Below are 25,304 nucleotides of genomic sequence, written 5' to 3' on the forward strand. Positions count from 1 at the left end.
TCTCTGAGAGCATATGGAGGTTTCAGGCTCAGTTCACACATAACATGGATTGGTTTGTTTGCACCGGGCTCAGACCAACGTCATCTTCACCTTAAGAGTGCACATCAGCTGAAATCTGAGTTTGACTGGCAGACACTGTGATGGAACAAAGCTGGGATGAAAAGAAATCAAATATCAGAGCAGCTTTGTCAGATATAAATGGCCTGTCCCTCACTGATGTCTATAAACCTTCTGATTTAGTAACAGATATGAACCGGCTCTCTCTGTAGCTGCTGCATGACTTGGGTAAACCTATCATAGTAAGCTTCCATGTGATTTCAAAACAATCTGTTCATTCCCAAAAAACTAATCAGGGAATACATCAACCGCAAGATGACCATTTGTATATCAGAAACTCACTGCATGTGACCTTGAATTCAAGAACACTGTTTTTCTCGCATGTCTCCACAATGAACGAAGAATCCAAAAAAAGGCGAACATTCTTAATGAATTGAAACCATATCGCCTTCTCTCACACAACTCTTGCAGGATAATCCAAGTCTCAGTTATCCAGTCGGATGCTCAGTACTTCCCAAAAATGCATTTCCACTAAAACATTCTGGTTTAAACACATCAGTACAAACAGTCTCATGTATGGTCAAGTAGCATGAGGAGCTCAAACGCACATGCATGCTCAGGCAAAAGTGCTTTGTTTTGTAAAGTTTTAGCAAAAATACACATTTTGGGAAGTACTGAGCATGTGACTGGATAAATTAGACTTGGATTATACTGCACAAGTTGTGTGACAGCTACTGGTGTGCCACATCATCTTCACTATACCGGTAAAATTCTTAATATCATATGAGAAACTCATTCCGTGATAGTTGCGATATTTTGACTTATTGACATATTATTTTCATACTGTTACCCCCGGCAGCAACGCAAGTGATTTTGTCATAAACCTTTGGTAATGTAAACCTATGTGACGCTCATGGCTCGACAAAAAGCTACTCATATGTGAATGTGCGGTCGTTATGGTATCATAACAGCCTGTCACAGGTTACAGTGTGATGACTGGAGGAGAAATGGCAGAGCATAAAGGTCCAGGTGGAAAAAAGAGAAATGGCAGAGCATAAAGGTCCAGGTGGAAAAAAACCCCCAACTCAGTCATTTAGGATTTTGCTAAAAGAAGGAAATCACCTGTTGATTTATATATATAGATCCCAGGGGACATTTATTTGGGAGCTGTTTAAATGTGTAATTTGTGGTAGATTTTATTTTGTTATTTTGTTGTTAAATGCGAGATCATTTTTGTTTAGTTTTTACTGAATATTTGAAGGCAAACTGTAAAACTATATCACTCAGTTTGCTGCAATTCTATTAATAACACATTTTTAAAATTAATTTGTCATTTTGTCATTATCGTTATCACAAAAATACCCTGAAATATGGTGATATTATTTTAGAGCCATATCGGCGACTCCTATGGGCCGCTTGTAAAAAGATGTTTTTACATGGTTTAGCTGTTGTTGAACGTGCATCACATGTTGTGAATGTTCTCTTTTTTTTAGATTCTCCGCTCATCGTGGAGGAATGCGAGAAAAACAGTTTTCTTCACAAACTCAAGGTAACATGCAGCACACACACACATATACACACAAATGGTCATTTTGTGGGCGAAGTACTCGTGTAAGGCCATTTCCCTTCCCATAACACACAGTTTCAAGGCATCTCAAAGACCTCCGCACTGCTTAACTCGACCTGACGTGATGGACATAAAAGAAATAAACTCATGTGTGGTCCCGTGTGCTGTACAGTGTCGTTAGTTACAAATGATAATCATAAATAATCAACAGAAAGACGTGGTCAGTATAGTTAGGAAACAGTTCAAGTGCACAGTAAGTAGTGTGCAGAGCTTGTTAATCTCGCTGTTATGAGGTTTGTCGTACATGTTAGTAAATATAAACGGTAAATACAAACAGAAACATGATATCATCTTCGTAACACATCCGTTATCCTCTTCATCATCCTCAAACCTCAGTCAACCTGCACATCTGCGGTCATATAAATATCTCTATGAAGCCTGTGACCAGCCTGCTGAATGGCTCGCTAACATACAGTGACGAGGCTCCTTTCACATTTGCTTGTAGTGTTTGAGGAGTGTAAACTCAGGAGTATAAAGATGACCTAAGAAGACGGAGGAAACATGTAAGGAAAACAACGAAAATGGAATATGCCTCAGAAAAACACAAATAAAAAGCAATGTGTAGGAATTAATCTCAACTTAACACTGCAGGTCAGCAATGCCTCTGTTGCACCACTAGGGGGCATCAACAGTTGCAGGTAGAGAGGAGAGATGGTAGAAGGCAGCAGGTTCGTGTAAACAACAACATCAGGGAGAATATGCGACGGTCTGACATTAAAACACAGAAGAAAAAGATGCCCCAGATGTAAGTGTTGATGACTGGCACATGTGTAGCAGAATGAGATGTTATATAGGTGTTAGGCTGCAACTGACACTGAGAATAACTTTTTTTTTCCCAATCAAAACTCTGAAAAGTTCAACTTTTTTTCCATATATTTCGTCTTGTGTTATGAACAGTCACTTCTCACACCAAACTAGGTGATGTGACAAAACTTTATCACAGCAGACAGCAAGCGCTCCCTATTTTGGGGTACTGGCTGGCTTTGAAAACATAAAGGGCCTCATTCACCAAGATGTACTTTCTTTAAACGCAGTTTGACATTTACCGATTATTTCTTATTTTGGAGTTGTTCTCACACACACTAAGGAGCACAATTACGCATGTGAGTGCTTTTTTTTTTTTCAATTCTACAGTTGTATAATAATGCAGGATTTAAATTACAGTAACACTTTTATTATATCTTAAGAAATAAACACTAAACATTAAACATTAAAAACATTGAACTGGAACCAAGTCATCCAGTATTTAGTGATTGATTACGCTATTTATTCTTCTGGCCTCAGATTTGTAATGGATCCTTTTTTTTTTTTTGTTGTTTTTTCTTCATCAGTTGTGCACCGTTCTCTGGATACAGCATTCACTGAATGAATAATAGCATCCCATTAATCTTTTTTTTGGGTGTATTTTAGTTATCAAGCCCTGGATGGCAGAAAACTTTCTTCATCTCAACCAGGACAAAACCGAGGTCTTAGTTATTGGTCCTGAAGCTCAGAGAGAGAAACTCAACACAAGAACTGGCACTACAAGCCTGTCAACAAGTGAAAAATTCTAACACTTATCTTTGATTCAAATCTCAGTTTTGAACCACATACTAGAAGTATAACCAAAACTGGATTTTATCATCTTAAGAACATCACCAGAGTGCGACCATTTCTCTCTCAAGCCAATACAGAGACACTAATGCATGCTTTCATCACCTGCAGAATTGACTACTGTAATGCTCTACTTCCTGGTCTTCCTAAGAAAGACATTGCTCAGTTACAGTTACTACAAAACTCTACAGTGCTAGCTACACGTGTGCTGACGAGGAAAGAGAGCACACATTACACCAAATTTAACGTCTGCATTAGCTTCCTGTGTGCTTCGGAATTGATTTTAAGATCCTTTTATTGGTTTATAAAGCTCTTAATGGTCTATTATTTTTATTGTATGAAGCACTTTGTGTTGCTTTCTGTTTATATATGCACTTCTGACGCTATATGACTTGTTTGGCGTTCATTTCCTGCAGAGGAACCTCTACATTTTATTTTTAACGTGTGGAGTCCAGTGCTCCACCCTCTTTAGACTTTCATTCGGACACTCTTAACTTCACGAAACTTTTCAGTTTCTGTGTGTGCACTAGGGGTGGGAGACGATATCGATACAGCATATTATTGCGATATTTTTGTGTGGCAATATGGTATCATTACACAGACAAAAAACAATTTTTTTGGCAGCTAACTCAGTCCGCTACGTACATTTTGCTGCAATAAAATGACTTAAGTGAGATGAAAAGACTGACCACTTAATTTTATTTGATAAAACTGTTGATGACGACAGAGTTTTCCTTTTTGAGGCCATAATTTGCCACTAAAAAAAGATAATATATCGCAATACTCAGCATATCATAACATGTTTAAAATCGCAATAATCTTGTATCGTACTTCTGCATCGTGGTGCCTCTAGTGATTCCCACCCTTAGTGTGCACACGGCCCTGCAGGGTCATGCCCTTTAAATGTGGATTGGCAGGACATTTACCTGCTAATCAGGGTCAACTGGCACGCACGTCCGGTTTAGAAGAACAAGGGGATTCATCCTTATAAAAACACAAGTGCGCATAATTTTGTGGTTTAAGAACATGCAATCAATCTGATGTCGACTTTTCTTAAGAGCAAATTTAAGTAAAAATTAAAGAGTGGTGAATGAGGCCCAGTGAGCTTGCTGTGTGCGGTTTAGTGACATCACCTGACAAGATTTCTCAGTACTGAAGTTCAGACTCTCTGATCTGTGTTTGTAGTAGTCTGAGTTGCCAAGTGCAGCTTTGAGTGAACTGGAATAAAAGTGTGTGACAGTCTGGTTGTCTTGTAGTCGTCCCGAGCCGGTGTGGAAGGTGTTTAAGATGTAGTTCATAATATGACCACCAGATACTGACTACAAAACGAGGATGATCAATTGGGAAAGTAAATTTTCTCAATAATACAAAGTCAGTTGTAATTGTTCTTGAGAATGTCGAATTTGGTGAGTTAAGGGCATGTTACCCTGTTAGAAAGCCGTCTCAGGTTGCGGCTTGCTTGTCACAACTCAGCTCTGCCCAAAATTCAGATTTTCTGGCCACGTAAACCAGAAAGCGAGTTTTATGGATTTGACATTTTGCTGGCTTCTGACATGAACTGTTTGGTCTGACTGGCAGGTGTAGAAGATGGTCCCAGTATGGATTGCAGTGGAAAGTCTGCAGCCGGCACTTCAGCAGCAGTGCATTGTGGTCTCCTGTTTGTTTTTTCTGCTTATTGACTTCTGGGTATTTGTCCGCTGTAATCTCTTCTACTTCTCCCTGCTCACACTTGTTTCATAATTTTGTCTTTGTTTACAGCAGACGAGATGTGAGAGAACACAGAGGGATGTGTGTCCTGTTTACATGAGCCTCATTGGTGAAAACGTGGCGAGCTGTAACATAAAATGGACTGGATTTCTCTTCTCTCAGCACGACAATCGCTGTTTCTGGAAGTGGCCTCGGGGTGTTGTTTTGTTGCTGCGGATGATGCACAAAGCCAAAAGAGGACACAATATCAAAACAACACATTAAAAACCGGGGGTAGATTACATGAGCAGCGCGCAAAGGTGCAAAATCAGGGATGTTTGTTTTGCTTTGGACTGTGTCCTGTTGTAATTGCTTCCTTAATTGTTTTCAGGATAAAGCCAAAGGCCTGCAAATTTAAAAAACAGCTTACTGGTACACTTCCAGAAAATGTTGATCAAACCCATTGCATTTTCTCCTGCAAAATTAGACCCAATTAATTAAAGAAGCTGATAGATTTTGCTGCCCGCTGCTTTGGACCGAGCATGTATCACACCCCGAGACTCATCCTCCTCCTCTTCTCCTTTTTAGACACATCAGGCCCGTTTTCCGAGGGTCGTCTGACTACTGCCTGGTCGAAACGTCACCTTGCCCACCTCAAGTTCAACTCTGGAGACTTTAATTTTGGGCTGAGGTTTGAAACACCCTCTAGTTCAGTTGCAGTCCTCTTACAGAGTGACTCTAGTCCGTTGCGGTTTGGCCTTCTGCGGCACCAGCTGTGATTGCATTTTAGGACTTCTGCTCGGAGGGGGCAGCAGGCGTGGCCAGACTCTCCGGCTTCACAATCTGGTAGGTGATCAAGTATTCTGGGTAAGCCTGTGGACAAAGAGCACAAAAGTAAAGCTAAATATTAGGGTTATTTCTGGAGCTGAACTTGTACATATGTACAGTAATAGAACAGAAAATAAATTCAAAATGCTAATCGTTAATCGTCATTTATTTCAAACATCAGAATTTGCTGATTTTCTGTTTTATTGTCTTATAAACTGAACATTGGATTTAAACTGACGCTATTTGACGATGTCACCTTGAACTCTTTGTAGACAAAATGATGAGTCACAGTGTTTTACATTCATGAAGATGTGTTTGTGTACTGACCTGCTCCCCTCTGTAGATGACATATTCTGCATACGCCAGTCCGTTGACACTGGGTCGTCCTATAACCGAGTGGTGTCCCGGGGGGGCGTGGGCCATTTTCATCGCACTAAACTGAAGAAACGACTTACCCAGCGTCACTCTGCAGAACAGCATCTGCCTGAAATGCAAACACACAGAACAATGCTGTCAACAATGAGGTCATATTATTAATATTGGTTTGATTTGTACAGTTTTACTCAGTAATATGTTACAATACGTTATTTTCATTCATTCATTTTCCTTAGGCGCTTATCCTGTTAGGGGTTGCGGGGGGGCTGGAGCCTATCCCAGCTGACACTGGGCAAGAGGCAAGCTAGGCCCTGGACAGGTCACCAGACTATCACAGGGCTACATTCACACCGATGGGCAATTTCAAATCACCAGTTAATCTCACCTGCATGTCTTTGGACTGTGGGAGGAAACCGGAGTACCCTCAGGAAACCCACGCTGACATGGGGAGAACATGCAAACTCCACAGAGAAGGGCTCCTCCACCCCAAGGTTCCAACACCCCACCCCATGAGTTTGAACCACGAACCCTCGGCGACAATGCCAACCACTGCACCACCGTGCTGCCCGTAAGTTAACATCAACTAAGTTTAATTCTGCACCTCGATTTTGCTTCCTGCAGTAATCTGTGTGTCTCAATTCCATACTGCATTATGACAGTATATACTATATTCTTATCTTCATATCATATTGTTTTTGCAATTGGCACAGAAGAAATCAATGTTTTACTGCTTTGCACCAACATGAGATGATACAAGCGCCATAAGATGTCAATGAGTGTTGTTCTGCTCCTCTTCCTGTGTGATGGTAATGACTAGTGTTGTCACAATATTTGATACCACAGGGAAAACTGACATTAAGAGGAAACAAATTTAAAAAATGTTATTAAACGATGAATATAACGAGGCTGTAACATGACAAAAAAGACTTTTTTAAGTTAGTAGCAGAGAACAGCAGAATGACTGTAGTAAACTATGAGAGAAAGTGTAGCTGGTACTGGTGTATCAATACTGCGGAAAATGAGTATTGAAATGGTTTTAAATATTCAGAATCTATGTATAAATAAATCGATATTTCTGACAACACTAGTAGTGACAGTGACACGCTGACACTGCTCAGAGTGGAGGACAGTGTCATCAGAGTAGCGTAGCTCCTTTCAGGAACAGCTCAGTGTGTAGCAAGTGTGTGATCGAGTTATTGGAACAAACAGGAAGAGAGGAACATGCCACGTTGGTAACACTATCAATGTAATAAGATATAGACATCTCACCTGTGGCACACGTAGCAGGAGCGGTCTTTGTGGGTGGGACATCCTGTGCCTCCACCAATCCCATAAACATACTGGTTGCTTTTAGATGAGTTCTCTGCGAAATAGATCCCGGCGCCGAACATGCCGCCGATGTAGGCATGTCGCTCGTCAAAGCCCTTGTGGATGATGGCGTTGATGAAGGGAGAACCTGGCAGGAGAGAGGACACATTCAGATTGAGGCCATCACATCGCAACAACATGCAATAGATGCTGCCTGCAGATCTCCATTGTGGGGACAGGGCAACTTCCTGTGTGGACATGTATCTTCATGGGCACTTGGAGAACGTCCCGACACATCTTTGTTTGCGTTCGCTTCGGCAGGACATTCAGGGTGATGGCGACATTCATGTGATATAGTAAACAAGCCCTCTGAGCTAGTGCGTAACTTTGCTCACAATATACTGCAAATGTGCGACAACATTTTTTGTACACACCAGACATCAACTTGACATCATGGCTCCCTATACTGACCTTTGATTGCGTCACCATATTCCATAGCAGCTCAACAGCTTTAAGAAATAAGCACAATTAAATGGATTTAAACTGAATGAAGTTACCGTGAAAAAGCATTCGCTCGTTGTGATGGTTGTGATTCTCGTCTGCTATTTCCTTTTGTCTGTGTGCGTATCTCTCCCGTAGCTTCTTATTCACCACCTTCTGAATCTGCAGTCAAAGGAAGAGAGGAGGAACAGAGGGAGGGATGACATGTAAATTAATATTAAAATGTATTTGCAAACGTCAAACGAGACACCAAATTTTAAATTGATTAACTCCTCCTTTGTGAACATAAACACAGAAAACTGGTCCCTGTGTGTGTTGTGAGTTGTGAGCACACACCTTTATGATGTTGTACCGGCTGAACACTCCACCTGCGTTGCCTCCATCGCGGTGTTCTCTGATAGTGCTCTGTAGCTGCGGAGGAAATAAACAGACAGGAGACGATCTAAATCGCACTTATGCAAAGCCTTTGAAGGTTAAAATGCAGAATGTGTGGGATAAAAGATGCTAATGAAATGCAGCGTCCATATATCGTGAATAACATAAGATGTGATTCATACAGCTCTCTGGACGGCGTTAGGGGACCTAGTGATGAGTCATGTTTTACCTCAGCAGCCCAGGAGTGTTTACTTATTCAGGGTGCTGTCCAACAGCCACCTCCATTAACAATTCAGACTTAGCGTACTGTACCTGCTGGATTCTCTGTTAACTATTATATTCTTAATACCAAAAAGAATGACGTCAGGTGTTTCAGCTGACTACACAAGTACGCTCAGTTGCCAGTTTATTAGGTACACATAGTTTAAACTAATTGAGCGTAAAGCAGCATTCCTGTTCAGGTTTGTTTAAACTCTGTCAGAGAGGTGTTGATCTGCACAAACATTTCACCAGCACCAACAACACATTCTCAAGCATCAGATACTGACACTTAGTCAGTGTCCTAAAGGTCAAACTATGACGCTTTAGGTACCCCTTGAGCATCACTTTTAGACATTTGGGGACAACATTTTAATTTCCACTGATTACATGCATAGTGTCTTTTCCAAAGAAACTTCTGTGTTAAAAGGAAATTTTAGGTTTGCACTCGTTTAATGCGTGCAGTCGTGTTTCTAAATGAACTTCCTTAGGTTAAGGCAACAGGGGCTGGTTGCACAAAACACCTTAATTTTCCCTAAAGTCCTAGTTAAGGTTTCCTCAAAATAAAATCAGCTGCACAAAGCACCCTTAAGGCTTCTCCTTGAGATTTCCTTAAAATGTTCACTAAAGTATTCATGGTTTTATCCTTGACTTTGTCTTATACATAAGGAATCCCTAGACCATTCCACAAAAGACCTTAGCAACCAAAGCAAGGTAAAGAAAAACTTAAGGTACCTCTGACTCTATTTTAAATGCAATGTGACCGAGTTTATGGTGATAAATGAAAAAAAAACTAACACAACCCGTGAACAGTGTTCTGCGACCAGGAGAACCAGATAGATACGCCTTTGATTTTACACTTTAGATGTGACTGAATTAATTTTCGTTGCAATTTATTCCTACTGTCGTTTTCTGTTTTCCGGTATTTGGGGATCAAATTCACTTTGTAGTATGTACTTTCTATGATTGCATTCCTCTAGAAGTGTAATATTTTCCTCCTCTGACCAACATGGTTTTCTTGTCTTCTTTTCCTCTGCCATTTTTCCACAATCTAACTATAAGTCAACTTTGTGAGACTATCACAGGCATCACAATTGTGAGTCCAAACAAACAATTTCTTTCTACTGCTATAAAAACTTCTTTCAACAGAGTATATTAGTTTTTCCTTAACCAAGGAAACCTTTTTAAGGGATTCTGTGCAACTGTGTATGTCCATCAGCTAAGGAGAAAGCCTTATGTGTCATACTTTTAGAGAAAACTTAAGGTGTTTTGTGTAACAGGTCACAGAAGTACATGGTTAGGTTTAGAAAACAGATGGTTTGAGTAAAAGCAAGTATGCCTCTTGCTAAAATAATGTGACGAATGTTACTTGGCATACTACGCTACATCCTTCAAACAACTTAAGGTTTATATTTGGTTCCACAAGGGACATCAATAGCAGTCTCCTTAGTAGAAGTCCTGTGTTTGTTTGACCAATCCACCTCCCTCGCCCCCGGCCTTTCCAGACTCTGTTACTCTTTATACTCCTGCCATTGCTCAAAGAATAAAGATACAAGTGTGTCTCTTACAGACGCTAAAAGTTGCCTTGGTGCGTTGGTTGCTGAGGCCGAGGACCACTGACCAAGCATCAGTCTTGACAAGTTGGGAGTGTGAATGGTTTGGCATCACAAAGAATTGTTTTTGTGTTTTTAGTCTACACTCAGTGACATAAATTTGTTTGGACAAACTCATTATAACCTTAATGAAGGTAGGATTTATTGCAGGGCTGTTTTATTAGCCTGCCTTAGTTTCAGTTAGGTGTCCCTAATAAACTGGCAACTGAGTATAGCTCACAGAGCCATATAGTCAGCGATGAAGTAGAACAGCAACTCAGTCAATCACAGCAGATACCTAAATAATGCCCGTGGGAAATTTAGTGCAGCTGAAAAAGCGTGGCATCAGCAGTGAAAAGGACGACTCCACTCACAAAAAGAATCTAAAGTGAAATAGTGCAGAAGCTGCTCGAGCCTTTTGAATAAAGTTTTCTATGATGTGGGTGAAGTGATTACCTCCTTTCATAAAATTAGTTATCACCCTAATGACTGACATTACTGATGACTATAAAATACCGCTGTGAATAGGCAGCAGCACTTAACCTGGTATTAGACACCGTCTGGAGAGATCTCATGTCAGTCATTTTTCAAGTTCCCGAGTAAAAATTACAGTTTAAATTACCTGTTAAATTTGTGTTAACATCTGACGGTCCTCATTAATTTTAAATCCATTCAGACTGATATCTGCTGTCTGTTTCACTTACTGCTTTCATTTAGGAGAAAATATATTCAGCGCAGCAGCGGCACTGATATGTCTCCTGTGCAGAGGGTTGCTGTACTGTGGTGTCAGTGTGTGGTGTCTCTTTTGCCAGATATTACTCATGAAATTACTAATGATGGACAATATGCACATGTCAAAAATGTATAACCCTGCGAGAGAGTCATTAAATCATTCAACCAGGTTAAAAAACAGAGAACCACTATGTACCTGAACATATGGTGCATTCCAATTCCCATACTATATAATGTGTCACAAAAAGATTTAGTATCTCAATACCCAATACACAGTAGGGTGATGTTGTACTGCATCCTGTTGCATTTTTTAGTATGCAAGCCAATCTTTGCTGATATTGAACCAGCTGTGTGGCATCGCATTGTGCACAGATGAACATTGTTGTCCTGCAGTAGAGGCCCAGGTGCTGGCAGCGGCATGGGGGCGAGGCCAAACACCGTTCATCAGCACACACTGCGATGCCACACAGCTGGTTCAATATCTGCAAAGTTTCCCTTTATATTCATTGTCTTGTGTGGCGATCAGCAGTGATGTGGTGGTTCACTTTTACACTGTGATCTGTAGCCTATAGTTCGGCTTTAGCTTCTAACTATCTTTGTCTTTTTAACCTGTTGTTGCTGCTGAGTCAGTTTGACATCCTGGATATATCCTTCAAACACAGACTGTAGACCCCTCTGTCTGCTTCTCTCTGGAATAATATGTCTTCAGGGAGTGCAGTTAGTTACAGTGTGGGCTCCATGCTTACTCTGACAGCTTGTTGGACCATCACAAAGGGGTGGGGCTTAGCTAAAGGTCAATCATATGCTTGCTCCATACAGTAGTACATACTTTAAGTTAAAAAAAAAAAGTATGCAATTTGAATGAGTGTGTGTAAAAGAGTGTTTGCATACCTCCTCCTCCACAGACTGGAACTCCTTGTCGTCTGGCGCCAGGTCGATCAGCACGGTGCCCTGGCTGGAGCAGTGGAATGTCAGGTATGGGTTTGCACCTACAAACACACATTTTGTGAGTCAGGACACGGTGAATCACACAAAAGGTAAATGACGACACTGAATTTTCTTTATCATGAATTACAGATATATTCAGATATAACCCAAGAGTCTGATGTAAAGACGTAATTCAACATTTGACTGTTTCTAAACTGATCTGAAGTAGATTTACTAGACAACAGTACTTTTAAGATTAAACATTCATTTCATTACAGTCAGTCTGGACAGAAACCAGAGGATGTGCGGCCTCTGTGATGATAATCGTATAGGAGATGAGTATCATATTTTGTTTGAACGTCAGAATGTAAGCTTAATGACTTACAGAGAAAAATTATTAATTAAACCATCCATCTATGTTTAAATTAATTTTGTTCTTACAATCAGATAAGCTAAAAGTAATTTGTAAACTAGGTGCTTTTTTGAAGAACGTCCTTCCTTTGTTTAAGTAACAGTGGCTGTACTTTAGCCACAATGTTTGTACTCCATACCATGTGAAATGGTCGTGAGTCAAATAAGTAAATGATAGATGAAATGATATAGGAACAGTTTTGTGCCCTCGTATAAATGTGTGTGTGTCTGTGTGTTTCCTGACCTTGCTGGCCTCCCAGCAGCCTCTCGATGCCCTTGATGAGTTTGTGTCTGTGACCATAAGCGTTGATGCCGATCTCTTTCAGCTCCTCGTGACCCATGTCTGCCAGCACATCCAGAGAAATCTGCCCGGAAACAACAAATAAGACACCTAAGTCTCTCTTATGGTTGCCAAAACAATGTAAACTGCTCGGAAAATAACATTTCCTAAACATTATATCCATTAACCATTCTATCCATACATCTACTTATATACTTGTTAACTAACTTGAACCACAGAAAATATATATACACTTAAATGGTGACAACAGCAAGTCTAAAAACAGCCAAAAATAAATACAGAGTTCAGTGATCTAAGACACATTGCAGAGACAATGGGTCTGACAAATATTCATGAGAGAGACGGAAGCAGCATGAAGAAAAGGTCAATGAATGAATGGCAGTAATCAAGCCATTGATATGCAAATTGCTGATGGTGAAGTTTGCTAGTTTTTTCCAGGGAAAGTGGAGATGAGATTCATGCTGGAGGCAGAGATAACTCTGCTTTTTAAGCAGTAACCTTTACCTACTTTCCTCTGTGATGCTGTGATCACTGCTACAGGTGTAACTCATCATAGACTGAAATACTCTGCTGGGAGTTTAGTGAGAAAAGCACCAGGCAGCAATAAGCACAGCTGAAACTGGAAATTTGTCTGGCACCAGAAATGAATACGAGAACTCCGGTTTCATTTCAGAAATCACAGCAAAGAGATGAAAGCTACGGCTTATTTTTATACTTGTGCAGAGGCCTGTATGATCCCTCTAACAGGGCAAAACAGTCTGTCACGCCCAATTTGAAGTAATCACCTAAAACTAATGAAAGTTACACAACAGCCAGGTTCTCACCACTGGCTGACGCTTCAAGCTGCCATTTTACAGTTTCATCACAGCGGTGAAGGAGCAGCATCTGAGCAATTTGCCATCTGGAACATCCGACTAAAATCCTTTTCCCACCAAAATTAGCAATTACATGCAGTTTTTTAATGCAGGAAAACAAAGCAGCAACCTACAAGGGCTGAAAAATGAGGCCAATGCTTAAGTGCCAACAACTGCAGTATCTCTAATGGCCACTTGAGGGTGGCTCCAAGACCGAGTCATTCCCCATTGACACCCATGTTAAAATGCCCAACTTTACAGTAGAAATAAACATGTTTACAGCCTGGAACAACAACAGTTTTGATCTCTCGAGCAAACTTCCCCCTTCATGACAACTGTACGAGGTGATTTTTTTTTAATATAACTCACCCGTTTACATTTTTGTTGAGGCTTAAAGTTACGCTTAATTAACAGCATGGCCGCTTGTGTGACAGGCTTTCTATAGAAGTGCTACAGTCTATGAGACAGATCCATTCCTCGCTCCTCCACAGCTCCACCCTCTCATTCAAACACCGTCACTTCTGGCTCCAAAAAAACAAGATGTCGATGGCCGAAATGCCGAACTCGAGGCTTCAAAACTGGAGTCCACAAACCGATGGGTGACGTCACAGTAGTTACGTCCATTTTCTAATACAGTCTATGGGGAAAACCTGCTAAAAATAGGCAATAGACTTCTTTTCCATTGCCAGTAGATGAGTATGGCTCTCTATTTCAGTGGTGTTAATTATGTCTTCAGTTTCTGATAATCACTTCAGTTCTTTTATCTCAGACATGTGTTAGGATGTTACATACCTTGACATGTTTCGACGGAAACTTCCACCTTCCTCAGAAGTGTCACTTGGTGGTGGTTGTGATGCGTCTTTATCAGCTGATCTGTCAACAGCAGGTGGTGTGATCGTCCTGTCAAAACTGACAGGATGGTCACGCCTCCCTAACATCATTTAATTGACAGATCAGCTGATAAAGACGCGTCACAACCACCACCAAGTGATACTTCTGAGGAAGGCAGAAGTTTCCGCTGAAACATGTCAAGGTATGTAACATCCTAACACATGTCTGAGATAAAAGAACAACTAAAGTGAGTATGGCTCTTTTTTTTCCCCTGGTGTGTCATGTTCAATGTCACGACTGTGTTGGAAAACAAGGTTACACCTGTTTCATGCTTCTTGCAGATGACATGTACGGTTCTTCCAAATATCTGGTCTTTCATACTAATTGTGGTCAGAGCTATAGGACTTGAATCGAGGTATATGCACTTCCAGGTATTGCAGCTAGCCAATCACTGCAACCCAGTCTGTGTAACCCTGTCTGCATTGTGCGTTGTTGAGAAATCTTAGTGGTGTGCAGCACTCAGACCCTCCATTGCCTAGGCCACGACTGCACAATATCGCTGTCTGTACTGTGCTGACCACGCCGACTGCCAGAAGCATGAAACACATTTTGGTGAACAGACAGCAGCATGAAGGCCAGCGAACATATGTTGGTTACTTTTGTTTCTAATTCAGTCTCTCTTTAAAACTTGGTGTTGACTAATTTGTAACAATATTTGAGCGCTGCTCGGACGGAGACGGACTGAATTTTTGGCTGAGATGACAAAAAGTCGCAGAGAAGGAAAAAAATGAGCATGTCCACCTGGGTGTCATGTTTCCATCACTGCCGATCAGAGCTGGAGCAGATAAACCACAGTGACTACTGCAGAGTCATTTGTCCTGGGAATAAATGCTGACTGTAACCTTTCCCACTAAATGTAAGAAAGCCAGATGTTATTGGATGTTAACGGGTGTTTTGTCCAGTGTGTAAGGGGCTTAAATAACTTCTTCTATTTCCTTCTGCTAATTCCTTGCACCTTGTAAGATTATTGCATTCTTTCTGCACGTAAGTCTTAAAACTTGACAGTAATAAGGGACAATCCCCGTACTTTTTTTGCATAAACTGTTCGATCAAACTTTATGTTGACAAAGGTTTTCCGCTAATCCTCTTTTACAACAACAAACAAATCAGCAGTGGGGCTTTACAGAGGGGATCAGTGGAAGGATTCACACAGCAGAAAGTTGATAAGTCGGGTTCTTGGTTTAACTTTTAACACAATATTGTAATTCACACATAATGAGTAAAAAGTATGGTTTATATTAATCAAATATATGAAACTGACTGATGTTAAATCAGATTGTTATGCATGTCTCTTCGTTAGGACTCTGAGTCATGGGATTCTGAAATAAATATATACTTTTCCATTAACACCAAGCTGACTCCCACCTCCATCTCACTCTTTGTCTGAATATTAATGACGGCTTGTTATACCTTTAGGGGAGTCGAGAATAGATTAACACACAAACACACATATCCTCCGTATTGCTCCCACACTGCCTTCTAGGCTTAGCCTCTTGCCCGCTGTCACCTTTCAATTTCACTTTCTATTTCTGTCCGTCTGTTTTCTCCTCTTTCTGTCACCCCATCTGTCTCCTCTTCATCTCCTCGCCTCTCTGTCTGTTTTCTACATCATTCTCCTTGAGCTTCTCTCCCTTTATTTTTCTTCCTTGGTCTCTCACTCTGTCCATCTGTATTCCCTCTTCTGTCTCCGTTGCTCCACCGACATCACCACCTCTTTCTGTCTGTCAAACTCTCTCTGCATGTCTCTCCCTATTGTTCTTTTATTGCACGTTAACATTTATAAAGTGCCTAGCATACACTGGAAGACTTTGAAAAGACTAAAGTCTGACACCCTCTCACATCTGAGGACAATGGGAGTTTTCAGTCACACAAGATTTTTTCAAAGACTGGGGGTCTTGCAGGGTCACTATTTGAAACAGTATAACTAGATTTCTTTTCAAGATTATTTCCCATCCTGTTCCTGGTGTAAAATATTAAACCAAACTCTCTTTAAGAAATGTGACATCTCAACGGTTTCTGACGTGTCTGTAAAAACACAGAACGCGAGAAACACAAGCTGAAACTGGTCGTATTGTCAATGCGGCATCAATTGAATCCATGAAGATAAACTGTATTTGTGTACAAAATTTACATTTTGGATTTTGTCGGTTTGTTGGTTAGGGGCGTTGTTTTAGTGGAAGGAGACCGTGGAAAATGAGAGGCGACCTGTTTCAAAAATGAAGATTTCTCACCAAAATAAGAGCGTCTTGGTGCAGGACGTACACACTGAATTAAACACAGGCTTTTGTTCACTCCACAACTCCACCAGTTTCTCCTTCTTTTCCACAGAACAAGAAAACCAAGACTTCTTCACTTTCTTGTGCCTCCTCTTGTCCCTTCCATGTTTACTGCCTACCCAGTTTGCTGCTTCCTGTTTGGTGCAGGAGAGAGTGTAGCTATTGGTTGTTGATAATGTTCACATCATTGAACTTCACTATTTGTGTGAGCCAAGACTATGAACTTGTTTAATTTTATCAGAACGTCAAGATGAGATAAAGACTGACTTAAGAGAGCTCAGAATTACTTTTATCACCACCTTACACCGAATGATTGAGATCACAGGAGCACGCCACAACTTTTATTCCAACATTAGAAATTTGTCTGTGACAATGAAATAGCTTGAGAAGTCATTTGGTGTAAGGCTGAGAGAGCCTGACAGTCTACACCCATGCTCGTGGCTCTGTGAGGCTGTACTTAGACACAGTGGTGCTTTGAGCTAAATGCTAATGCTAACATCATCACAGTGACAATGCAAACATGCTCCTAAGCAGAGGCCTGTACTATGAGGCAGGATTTGGAGTTAGCGAGGTAACTTCAGGGTTAACTCTGGGTTTTCAGTACTACGAACCTGGTTCTCTTTTTACCAGGATAAATCACCGTGGTAACTGATGCTGAACATAACCTGCTCCAGAGCAGAGTATCAGCTCACAGCCTGTCAACACCCTGACATCTCACCAATCAGATCAGTGAAGAAAAAAGTATCCAAGGATGAAAGTCGGAGTCTCAGATAAAAAACAAACAAAACCTATATACTGCTATAGGGTATAGGTTACAATTAAATGTTTCCACTGACCTATATATTGTTAAAGGTCAATGGAAACATTTAATTGTTTCAGGGCTCTATTTCCTCGGTTTTAAAACAGAGCTTCTACCAAATGGAGAGGTTGTTAACCACACTAAACACATGATTTTAGCAGCATTTTAACTTATGCAAAGTTTATCTTAGTCCGCAGTGACAGTGTTGCTGTTTTACACTCTGATTCCATCACTGCAGCTAAAAATAACATGAGACACCTGTGTGATGAGAAGTACGAAAAAAAGCTATGTTATTAGTAAAATAATCCACCCACTGTTAACTGGCTCCCGTTATTATAAATGCCACATTTCTGTCAGATAGACCTCATCAGTCATTAACTAGGCTGCTTTTCTGTCATTGACATTTTACTGTCTCGTAGTCGAAGACACTTTCGGTAACATTTCATCTCATATGATATGATGCAGCCTCCTTCATTTGTGGTACTGCTGATGTCGCTTGTGGCTGGATAGGAAAACCCAGAGTTGACTGAACTAGTTGGTAACCAGCTTCGTAGTACTGGTTATCCAGACGGCCAACGTTACGGTTAGTCAAGCCAGATAACAAAAACAGATCCTGGGCTTCGTAGCACTGACCTGAGTGATTTAACATGCAAACATTTGCTAAATAGCACTAAACACAGATTGCAGTTGAGTCTGATGAGAATGTCATTAGTTTTCAAAGTATTTAGCCATAAACCTGGCTATAATGAGCCATAAAAGTGTTGGACAAATTAAATATTTGACGGCCACTGATAAAAAAGTTATGGGATCACCAAAGTTATTGCAGTTCATCCTGAGGGGAACGCGGATGTCTGAACAAATTTTTATGGCAATCCATCTGTTGTTCAGATAATTCAGTCTGGACCAGAGTGGTGGACCAACAGAACGACACTGTCATCCCTCGAGTCATGATGCTAGAATGACTATAAACTGACCTGAGTGATGTGAAATGGAATAAAGCAAAGAAATAAAGGACGAGCCTAAAAAGATGATTAAAAAGTTGGATATTTACATCAGAAAATACGACCTAAAAATATCTCACTTGTGTTGCTGTTGCCTCTTAATTTGTCTTCTCCAAGACACATTAAAAATGTGTTTTTTTGTGTGTGTGTGTGTGTGTGTGTACCTGTTCCCGCTGGAAGATGTCTCGGAGGTGTTCCAACCCTAGACTCTTCAAGAACTGGTTGATGGTCATGTCGAGCAGAGCTGCAGAGACACAGTGACGTCAGCAGGGTTACACAACTGTTACACATGTTCACATATCGTGCATGTTTTCACCTCATAAGAGCCGGCCTCTGTTTTAAGAACTTACTGCACGTACTTTCTCCTTCCTTCCGATCAGACCCAGACGCTCCATCTGCTGGTCCAGTGGCCCCGCCCACAGTGATATCACTGAGGGGCGTGGTCAGGTTGTCTATGCTGCTGGCCGCAGACAGGCATGACGGGGATGGAGAGGGAGAGATGACCACGCCCCCTGCTGCACCTGTACTCACCACACTTGCACTTACCTGAGAGTGGAAGAGAGATTTGTTTTAGGGTTAATAAGTCAAATTTTGTTTGCTATTTTTTGTACATACTAACTGACAACTTTTACAACTTCTTCCAGTACACATATTTCACTACTTTCATTGTTTACAGATGATCTGACATTTTAATTTTCATTTGTAACTATTCACATGGCAGGTCAACTCTTTTCAGTCTAAAGTGCTTCCACTTTGAATTGAAATTTAGGCCCGATCAGACAGAAAGTGTTTTGCAGGTTGCAAAATGCGAGGCACACCGCACTGCCTTTTTATTGTTGCCAGGCAATCACCCCAACACCGCCTTACACTAACCTTCCTGTATGATCAATCTACCGTTTTTTATTTCACAGTAATTAGTAGCTACTTCCTAAAATGTTCAGGCAGAGGGTACTTGCTGTAGCTGTGGTTGAGGGTGAGAGGCTGTCAGTTAATAGTTTGTTGGGCACAGGGAAACAGAGATCTGTGTGGGTACATGAGACCCTAAGAAAGAGGGATGATCATGGGGAGTACCACCAGTTGGTCCAGGAGCTTCTCCTCGATGATGGCTGTTTCCAGGCATATTTTAGGATGACTCGGGGGCAGTTTGACAACCTGCTGTCTATCCAGCAACCGTTACCACCAGTTTCTCCTCCATTGTTTACCAATTGTAACCTTGTTGGGAGCACAATAGAAGACCCGCCTTTCAAATCATCCGACTGGACAAAAAAATGACGAAAAAGAAATGGCGTGGAGTGCCTTTTCGTGCTGAGATGAAGTTTTTTCAACTCAAGCAGTTCAGAGCGCTCTGGAAAAAAATGCCGGGCGCCCACAGCGCAGAAATGCAAAGCGCGTCACAATGCAAGGCCGCAAGCAAAAAGCTTCAGGGCCTTAAGCTCTAACACTTAAACTGACGCCTCAACTCCTTTCAGGAGGTGCATTTCTATCCACCTCTTTTGATGAGTATTTTCAGTTTGCATATATAACCTTGGTGAAAACACCAAAAATTCAGAGAAATCTCAAAAAAGATTTTACCCTTAGCAGAGGTGGAAAAGTTTGTGTATTGATAAAAGGTAAATGCAACCAAGTGCAATGGAAACAGATTTAGTGAATAAATGAGTGCACAGGCCGCTGTAAGCTCTCTTTGTTGTCTCTGTGGCTTTTAACATACTTATGTGCACACACAGGGCTGTTACCAAATTTCCTCTAAGAGCCCAGAGTTGTAATATTAGTGTTCAAAATTCTCTATTTCCATTTGCCAGTGTACTCTCCATTAGTAGACATCCATTGTTTTCCTTCGTTTGAGGTTTGACTGGTGCTCTTCTGCAGTGGCTTCTGACTGGCTAATTAGTTATCTCGAAGAACCAACTCCTAATATTCCCATAACCATAGTACGGAAATGAAGATGATGATGATGATGATGATGAATTTACATTTTCTTTGGCTGATTTTCTGAAAATTTGGACCTGAACTTTAACTGACACTTCAACTCTCACACTTAATGGGCTTCAGCTTATTATTATATTCGGCAATTTCACCTCTTCTGGTTTTCCACATATTTTAGCAGTAGCTTCTTAAAGCAAACAGATAATATGACCATCACGGGACAGCCTTCTGCCCATACTTGTATGTACGTGTGTGGACCACAGGCTGTATAATAAATATGGATGACACGACACCCCCCCCCCCAAAGTGAAGCCAAAACAATCGCTCCCTAGTGGCTGGCTGCACCATAGGTCATAAACCCCGCCGCCTTCTTGTGAGCAGAAGGGACATGGGCCAACTAAAAACTCAAAGTTCAGATGAAATAAATTTTCTTTAAGATGGTTTCAGTTGGAGGTAGTTCTTGTCACACTGATTTGTGTTTAAGTGTTTATTTTTCTGTTATAATAAGTTATCCAGTGCTATAAAAAAGGGGGTCTGACATCATGATTGACGGCTATGTGTGCTAATTGTTGTGCCTGCTATCAATGACACAGCTAGTGACTGGCAGAAGTTGCTACTGCTCAGACTCTTGCTCCAAATGATGTCACTAGCACAAGATGGCAGCGGCTGTATCCACCATATTTTAGCTTCATATTTTTCTACAGTGGGAGCAAATGGAGATGCTTTGTCCATCTTTATATGCAGTCTTTGGTGTGGACACTCACCACAGTGGCCTGGGGTTTCAAACAGCTTGGCAGGGCATCTGGTGGCATGGCATCAATCAGCAATGCTCTGATGTCATCGGCCTGCAAGAGACAACCAGACAGACAGAATGACAACACGTACACAGACGTGCGTTTTGTTTACTGTGAAACCAACTTTTCATTTGCTAGGGAAAGTTGTTTTTTTCTCACTCTCAAAAGCTGAATGGTCTCGCTGCCAGGTTGCTTGTGTTTGCATCTTTTTGTGTGTGCACAGCCTTGAAATAACAGCCAAGACCAACAACAGAAATACACTTAACATCCACTAAACAAATAGAAGGGGAAGTTCCCTGCTTTGAAAAGTTACCTTAAAACATGTGACTCTGAATACTACACATCTTACATTTTCAATTTACAATCAAATGGTGTGTTGTCCGCTCCTCTGTTCAACACACTTTGAAAAAGCAGCTAGATTACCCAGGTTGCTTGTAGTCATGCCCCATCAGTGCCTTGTTGAGGCCTGACAACAGTTTTCACTGCATCTACTATATTAAATAACATGTTCTTCATAGTCAACAGGTACACAGCTACTAGTATAGTTTTTGTTTCTTGTCATCTGTACAGATTAGCCCACAAACCTGGAGCAGAACTGTGGGGTGATTTAAGCAATATCACAAGTTGCTCTTCACTTCCTGTGAATGTCAGCTGTAGGGAAGACTGTCAAACTGTGGTGCCCTCAGGAAAACAAGAAACCCTATTAGGAGGCTTATTAGGAAGCCTCATTAGGGTGCAAGGAGTTTGGACGCTACCTTTTCCACCTTCTGAATTTCTTCATCTGTCTGAATAGTTAACCATAACCAGTCAAACATCAGTTGGAGCTAATGATATTGCCACAGGCTGACTCATAACAGGCACAGGGCGCCTAATATGAAGAAATGAGTACGAACACTGTGAAACATTTCAAAGAAAGCCTCTCGTACCGTTGCCAAGTCCAGCGGCGTCTGTCCCTCCTGGTTCTTCATGGTGGGATCGGCTCCATGGGCCAACAGCAGAGCGCAGAGCTGAGTCCGCCCCTTCTGGGCCGCTTCGTGGAGGGGCGTGAACGCCCACTTGTCCGTGGCGTTGACGCACGTGTTGTACTTGATCAGGAGGGCGGCTATGTCCACGTGCTAGACAGAGAAAGGAGGCAGAGGTGAAGAAGAGGAAGGAAGAGGAGGTGGTGACAGACACAGAGAGAAAGAGACAGAAGATGAAAGGAGAGGGAGGAGAGAGTGAAGGAAATCAGAGGAGAGAGATTAGAAAAATGAGAGCAGGAAGAAGAGGAGGAGGTGGTGGGAGGAGGAAGAGAGACAACAGCAATAAAAGCGTTTAACGAGAGCAAATGTGCGAAGCCCTGTGAATGAGTGCTATAAAAAAATCGTGATCAGAAAAAAATGTAATATGTGGGATTCTCTGGAAGAGAAACGGTGTGAATTATTAACTCCATCATGATTCTTGTTTTCCCGCAGGTCTTTCCTTCCCTTCTCTTCCTGTTCTTCTCCCTCATCGTCTGTCTCCAGCTCGTGTCTAAGCGTCAAGCACAATGTAGCTTGTTTGCAGTATCAGTGGGGGATGCTGGAGTGTGTGTATGTGTGTGTGTGTGTCTCCAAAATGCAGAGCTCATCAAGTTTTTATTCAAACATGTGTTTCATGACTCTTTCAGTAGCAGGATGCTGTCAAGCTATAAGTACAACGTGGCTGAGAGACAGCCGATGACTCCAGATGAGGGAAGTACTCCATACATGCATGTCATGCAGAGAACCTTGGAGTAATAATAAGGATAGTAATAATATTGTATATGGGGGAAAAGGGTGGAAATAAGTATGGTTCAACTTCTTACTGTCCCACATAAACACAATGTAAAATATCTGCAGGCGTTGACTGAGCTGTGAAGTTTTTCAGCCCACAACAGCACTAAGAAGACGGAAGCTACAAGGTTCAGAAATTGTGGTGCGCATCCCACATGATGTGGATTAAAATCCTCAAATGTGAATTCATAAACGCCATTTTAATAGTTTGCAAACTTAATGATGTTCACCTTAGATAACTGAGGCAGAATTAGCAGCATTACAGTGGACGAGACAAATGAAATGATTTCAAATAGTCGGTTAAATCTTTAAACCCTTTTTTTGATTTATTGTTTAGTCTAAAAAATAAAAAATATCCTTAAATAAAATAGTCTTAGTCTTAAAACCTGAAGGTATTCTGTCGTAATTTACCAAGAAAAGAACTTAATATTAATTTCAGCAGAAGAGAGAGACGACTGGCTGCTCTGTTTATACAAGCGTAGATCAAAATCTTGTGTTGGGTGCTTGTGGAGAACTGGAAACAACATGATCAACAGGAAGGCAATCCAGGCACTCCGAAAAAATATATATAGAAAAAACTGTGAGGAAATATTAAAAAGCCTTTATCGTAGTGGCCAAGTCATTAAAGAGCCAACATGTTTTGACCACTGCAGGTCTTTGTCAGTGCCTGGATTGCTTTCCTGTCGACTCTTTTAATTTCAGCAGCTGGAGCAGATGACTGTTCGGTATTTTTGCTTTAGAAATCAAAAAGTACACGATTATCAAAATTGCTGATTAATTGTGAGTTCCATCAAGTAACAGTTTAAAACCTGGGTCTTCAACAGGGGGTCCAGAACCCCTAGGGTGTCCTCGGAGTTACTGCAGGGGGCCGCCAAATTATTGTTTGATCATTTTTTGAAAGCTTTTTTTTTTCTTGTCTGAAAATACAGATGAATATGAAGCCAACATATTTTTGCATTTTGCAACAATTCAATTTTATTTATAAAGTCCAATATCACAAATCACAATTTGCCTCAGAGGGCTCTACAGCATACGACATCCCTCTGTCCTTTGGACCCTCGCAGCGGTCAACTTATAATATATACAATATATATACAACAATGTGTGTCAAGACTGCAGCCTGAGGCTAATATGGCCCTCTGCCTGACAACCTCCATCTGCCAATTGATGGTGTGAACATGCCCCGAGTGGTTATGTTGCAGCCTGTTCTCTGCAGTGCTCGATAATCAATACTGGACCAATTAAAAAAAATGTTCTCATTAGTCACTGAGGCACAAAAACATGGTGAAACAGGGTCCTGTTTGAAAAATACAGAACTTACCCTTGTCTCAACACTGAGTTGAAGAGTTCATACTTTTTGGATAGGGATTGTACATAAACATGAGCAGATATCAAAAAGAATCAGAGCAGCATCTCTGAAGTGAACTTGTGAACTGAACTCAAGTCTGCAGTGTGACTGAAGAGTGTGTGTGTGTGTGTGTGTGTGTGTGTGTGTGTGTGTGTGTGTCTTACCCCATATGAAGCAGCATTGTGTAATGGTATCAGCCCTCCTTTGTCCTGTGCGTTCACATCAGCTCCATGTTCCAACAGATACTCCGCCACCTCCAAGTTGTTATAGCCGGCTGGAGGGCGATGCAGGGGGGGGGGTTGGGTTGTATGGAAAGCACAGCAGGACAGACAGGCAGACGTTGGTGAGGAGACAGAGGCAGATAAATACAGAGAATGAGGAGAAACCAAAACGCAGTCAGGTAATGAGAGACAGAAAGACAGAGGGACATGTCTGCCTACATTAGCTGCAGTGTGACAGCGTATAATCATCTTTTCCTTTTACAAGCGAGCACATCGAGGCAGAGGGTGCGTGGGTGTGTGTCTAAGTGGTCAGATCTATGAGAAAAAAAGGCAGACCTTCAAAGTGTTTTTCAACAGTTCTGTAACTTTTAAAAGTACCAGTCCTGTCGCAAAGCATTTTCGAATTAAGATATACTTTATTATCATACAAAAGCTAGCCTGGCCAGGAAACTCTCTATAAATACAGAGTCTAAAAATGAAGACAAGACAAAGGCAAATCAGTTTCCCCACCAGAGGAGGGTTAAATGGGGAAACACTGCAGGTAAAGTAGTTTAAGAGACAGGCCGAGGCATTTACCTCCAACCCTGACGACAACGGTTCAATTCCCAATTTCTAACAATTTCTCCACTGGGGAGGACTTCGTTTAAAGACACCATATAAGTCTTTGGGCTCTAGTTTCCCAGCGCAGCGCAGGGTGGCGAACCCCGCGCAGAGCTAGTTTCGAGCAGCGCAACCTGAGGCGCGCTCAGTTTGGTAGTTTGGCAGACCGAGGTGCGCTGAGATGGGTGTGGCGGCGCAGCAGGGGGAGGTGTCGACAGATCCAGCTTGGCGCA

The 25,304-nt window shown here is 41.4% G+C and overlaps 1 protein-coding gene across 4 annotated transcripts in view; it reads right to left on the reverse strand.

Annotated features, from left to right (window-relative positions):
• Positions 1-1,113: 1,113 nt before the first annotated feature.
• The window catches only part of tnksa (tankyrase, TRF1-interacting ankyrin-related ADP-ribose polymerase a), a 152,893-nt gene continuing 128,702 nt past the window's right edge, over positions 1,114-25,304 (reverse strand). For 3 of the 4 annotated variants that reach the window (XM_050053054.1, XM_050053052.1, XM_050053055.1), the window contains 12 exons: positions 24,415-24,524; positions 22,036-22,224; positions 21,080-21,160; positions 18,743-18,938; positions 18,557-18,636; positions 12,515-12,635; positions 11,824-11,921; positions 8,312-8,386; positions 8,032-8,137; positions 7,436-7,622; positions 6,119-6,275; positions 1,114-5,836 (listed from right to left, as the gene is read on the reverse strand). In XM_050053054.1, coding sequence (XP_049909011.1) covers positions 5,750-5,836; positions 6,119-6,275; positions 7,436-7,622; positions 8,032-8,137; positions 8,312-8,386; positions 11,824-11,921; positions 12,515-12,635; positions 18,557-18,636; positions 18,743-18,938; positions 21,080-21,160; positions 22,036-22,224; positions 24,415-24,524 — 1,487 coding nt within the window. In that variant the 3' untranslated portion in view covers positions 1,114-5,749. The remainder of the gene's footprint in view (positions 5,837-6,118; positions 6,276-7,435; positions 7,623-8,031; positions 8,138-8,311; positions 8,387-11,823; positions 11,922-12,514; positions 12,636-18,556; positions 18,637-18,742; positions 18,939-21,079; positions 21,161-22,035; positions 22,225-24,414; positions 24,525-25,304) is intronic. The other variant, XM_050053053.1, reaches the window with a different exon arrangement.

The sequence above is a fragment of the Epinephelus moara genome, chromosome 9 (assembly GCF_006386435.1).
Source record: "Epinephelus moara isolate mb chromosome 9, YSFRI_EMoa_1.0, whole genome shotgun sequence".
In the NCBI taxonomy this organism is placed as follows: domain Eukaryota; kingdom Metazoa; phylum Chordata; class Actinopteri; order Perciformes; family Serranidae; genus Epinephelus; species Epinephelus moara.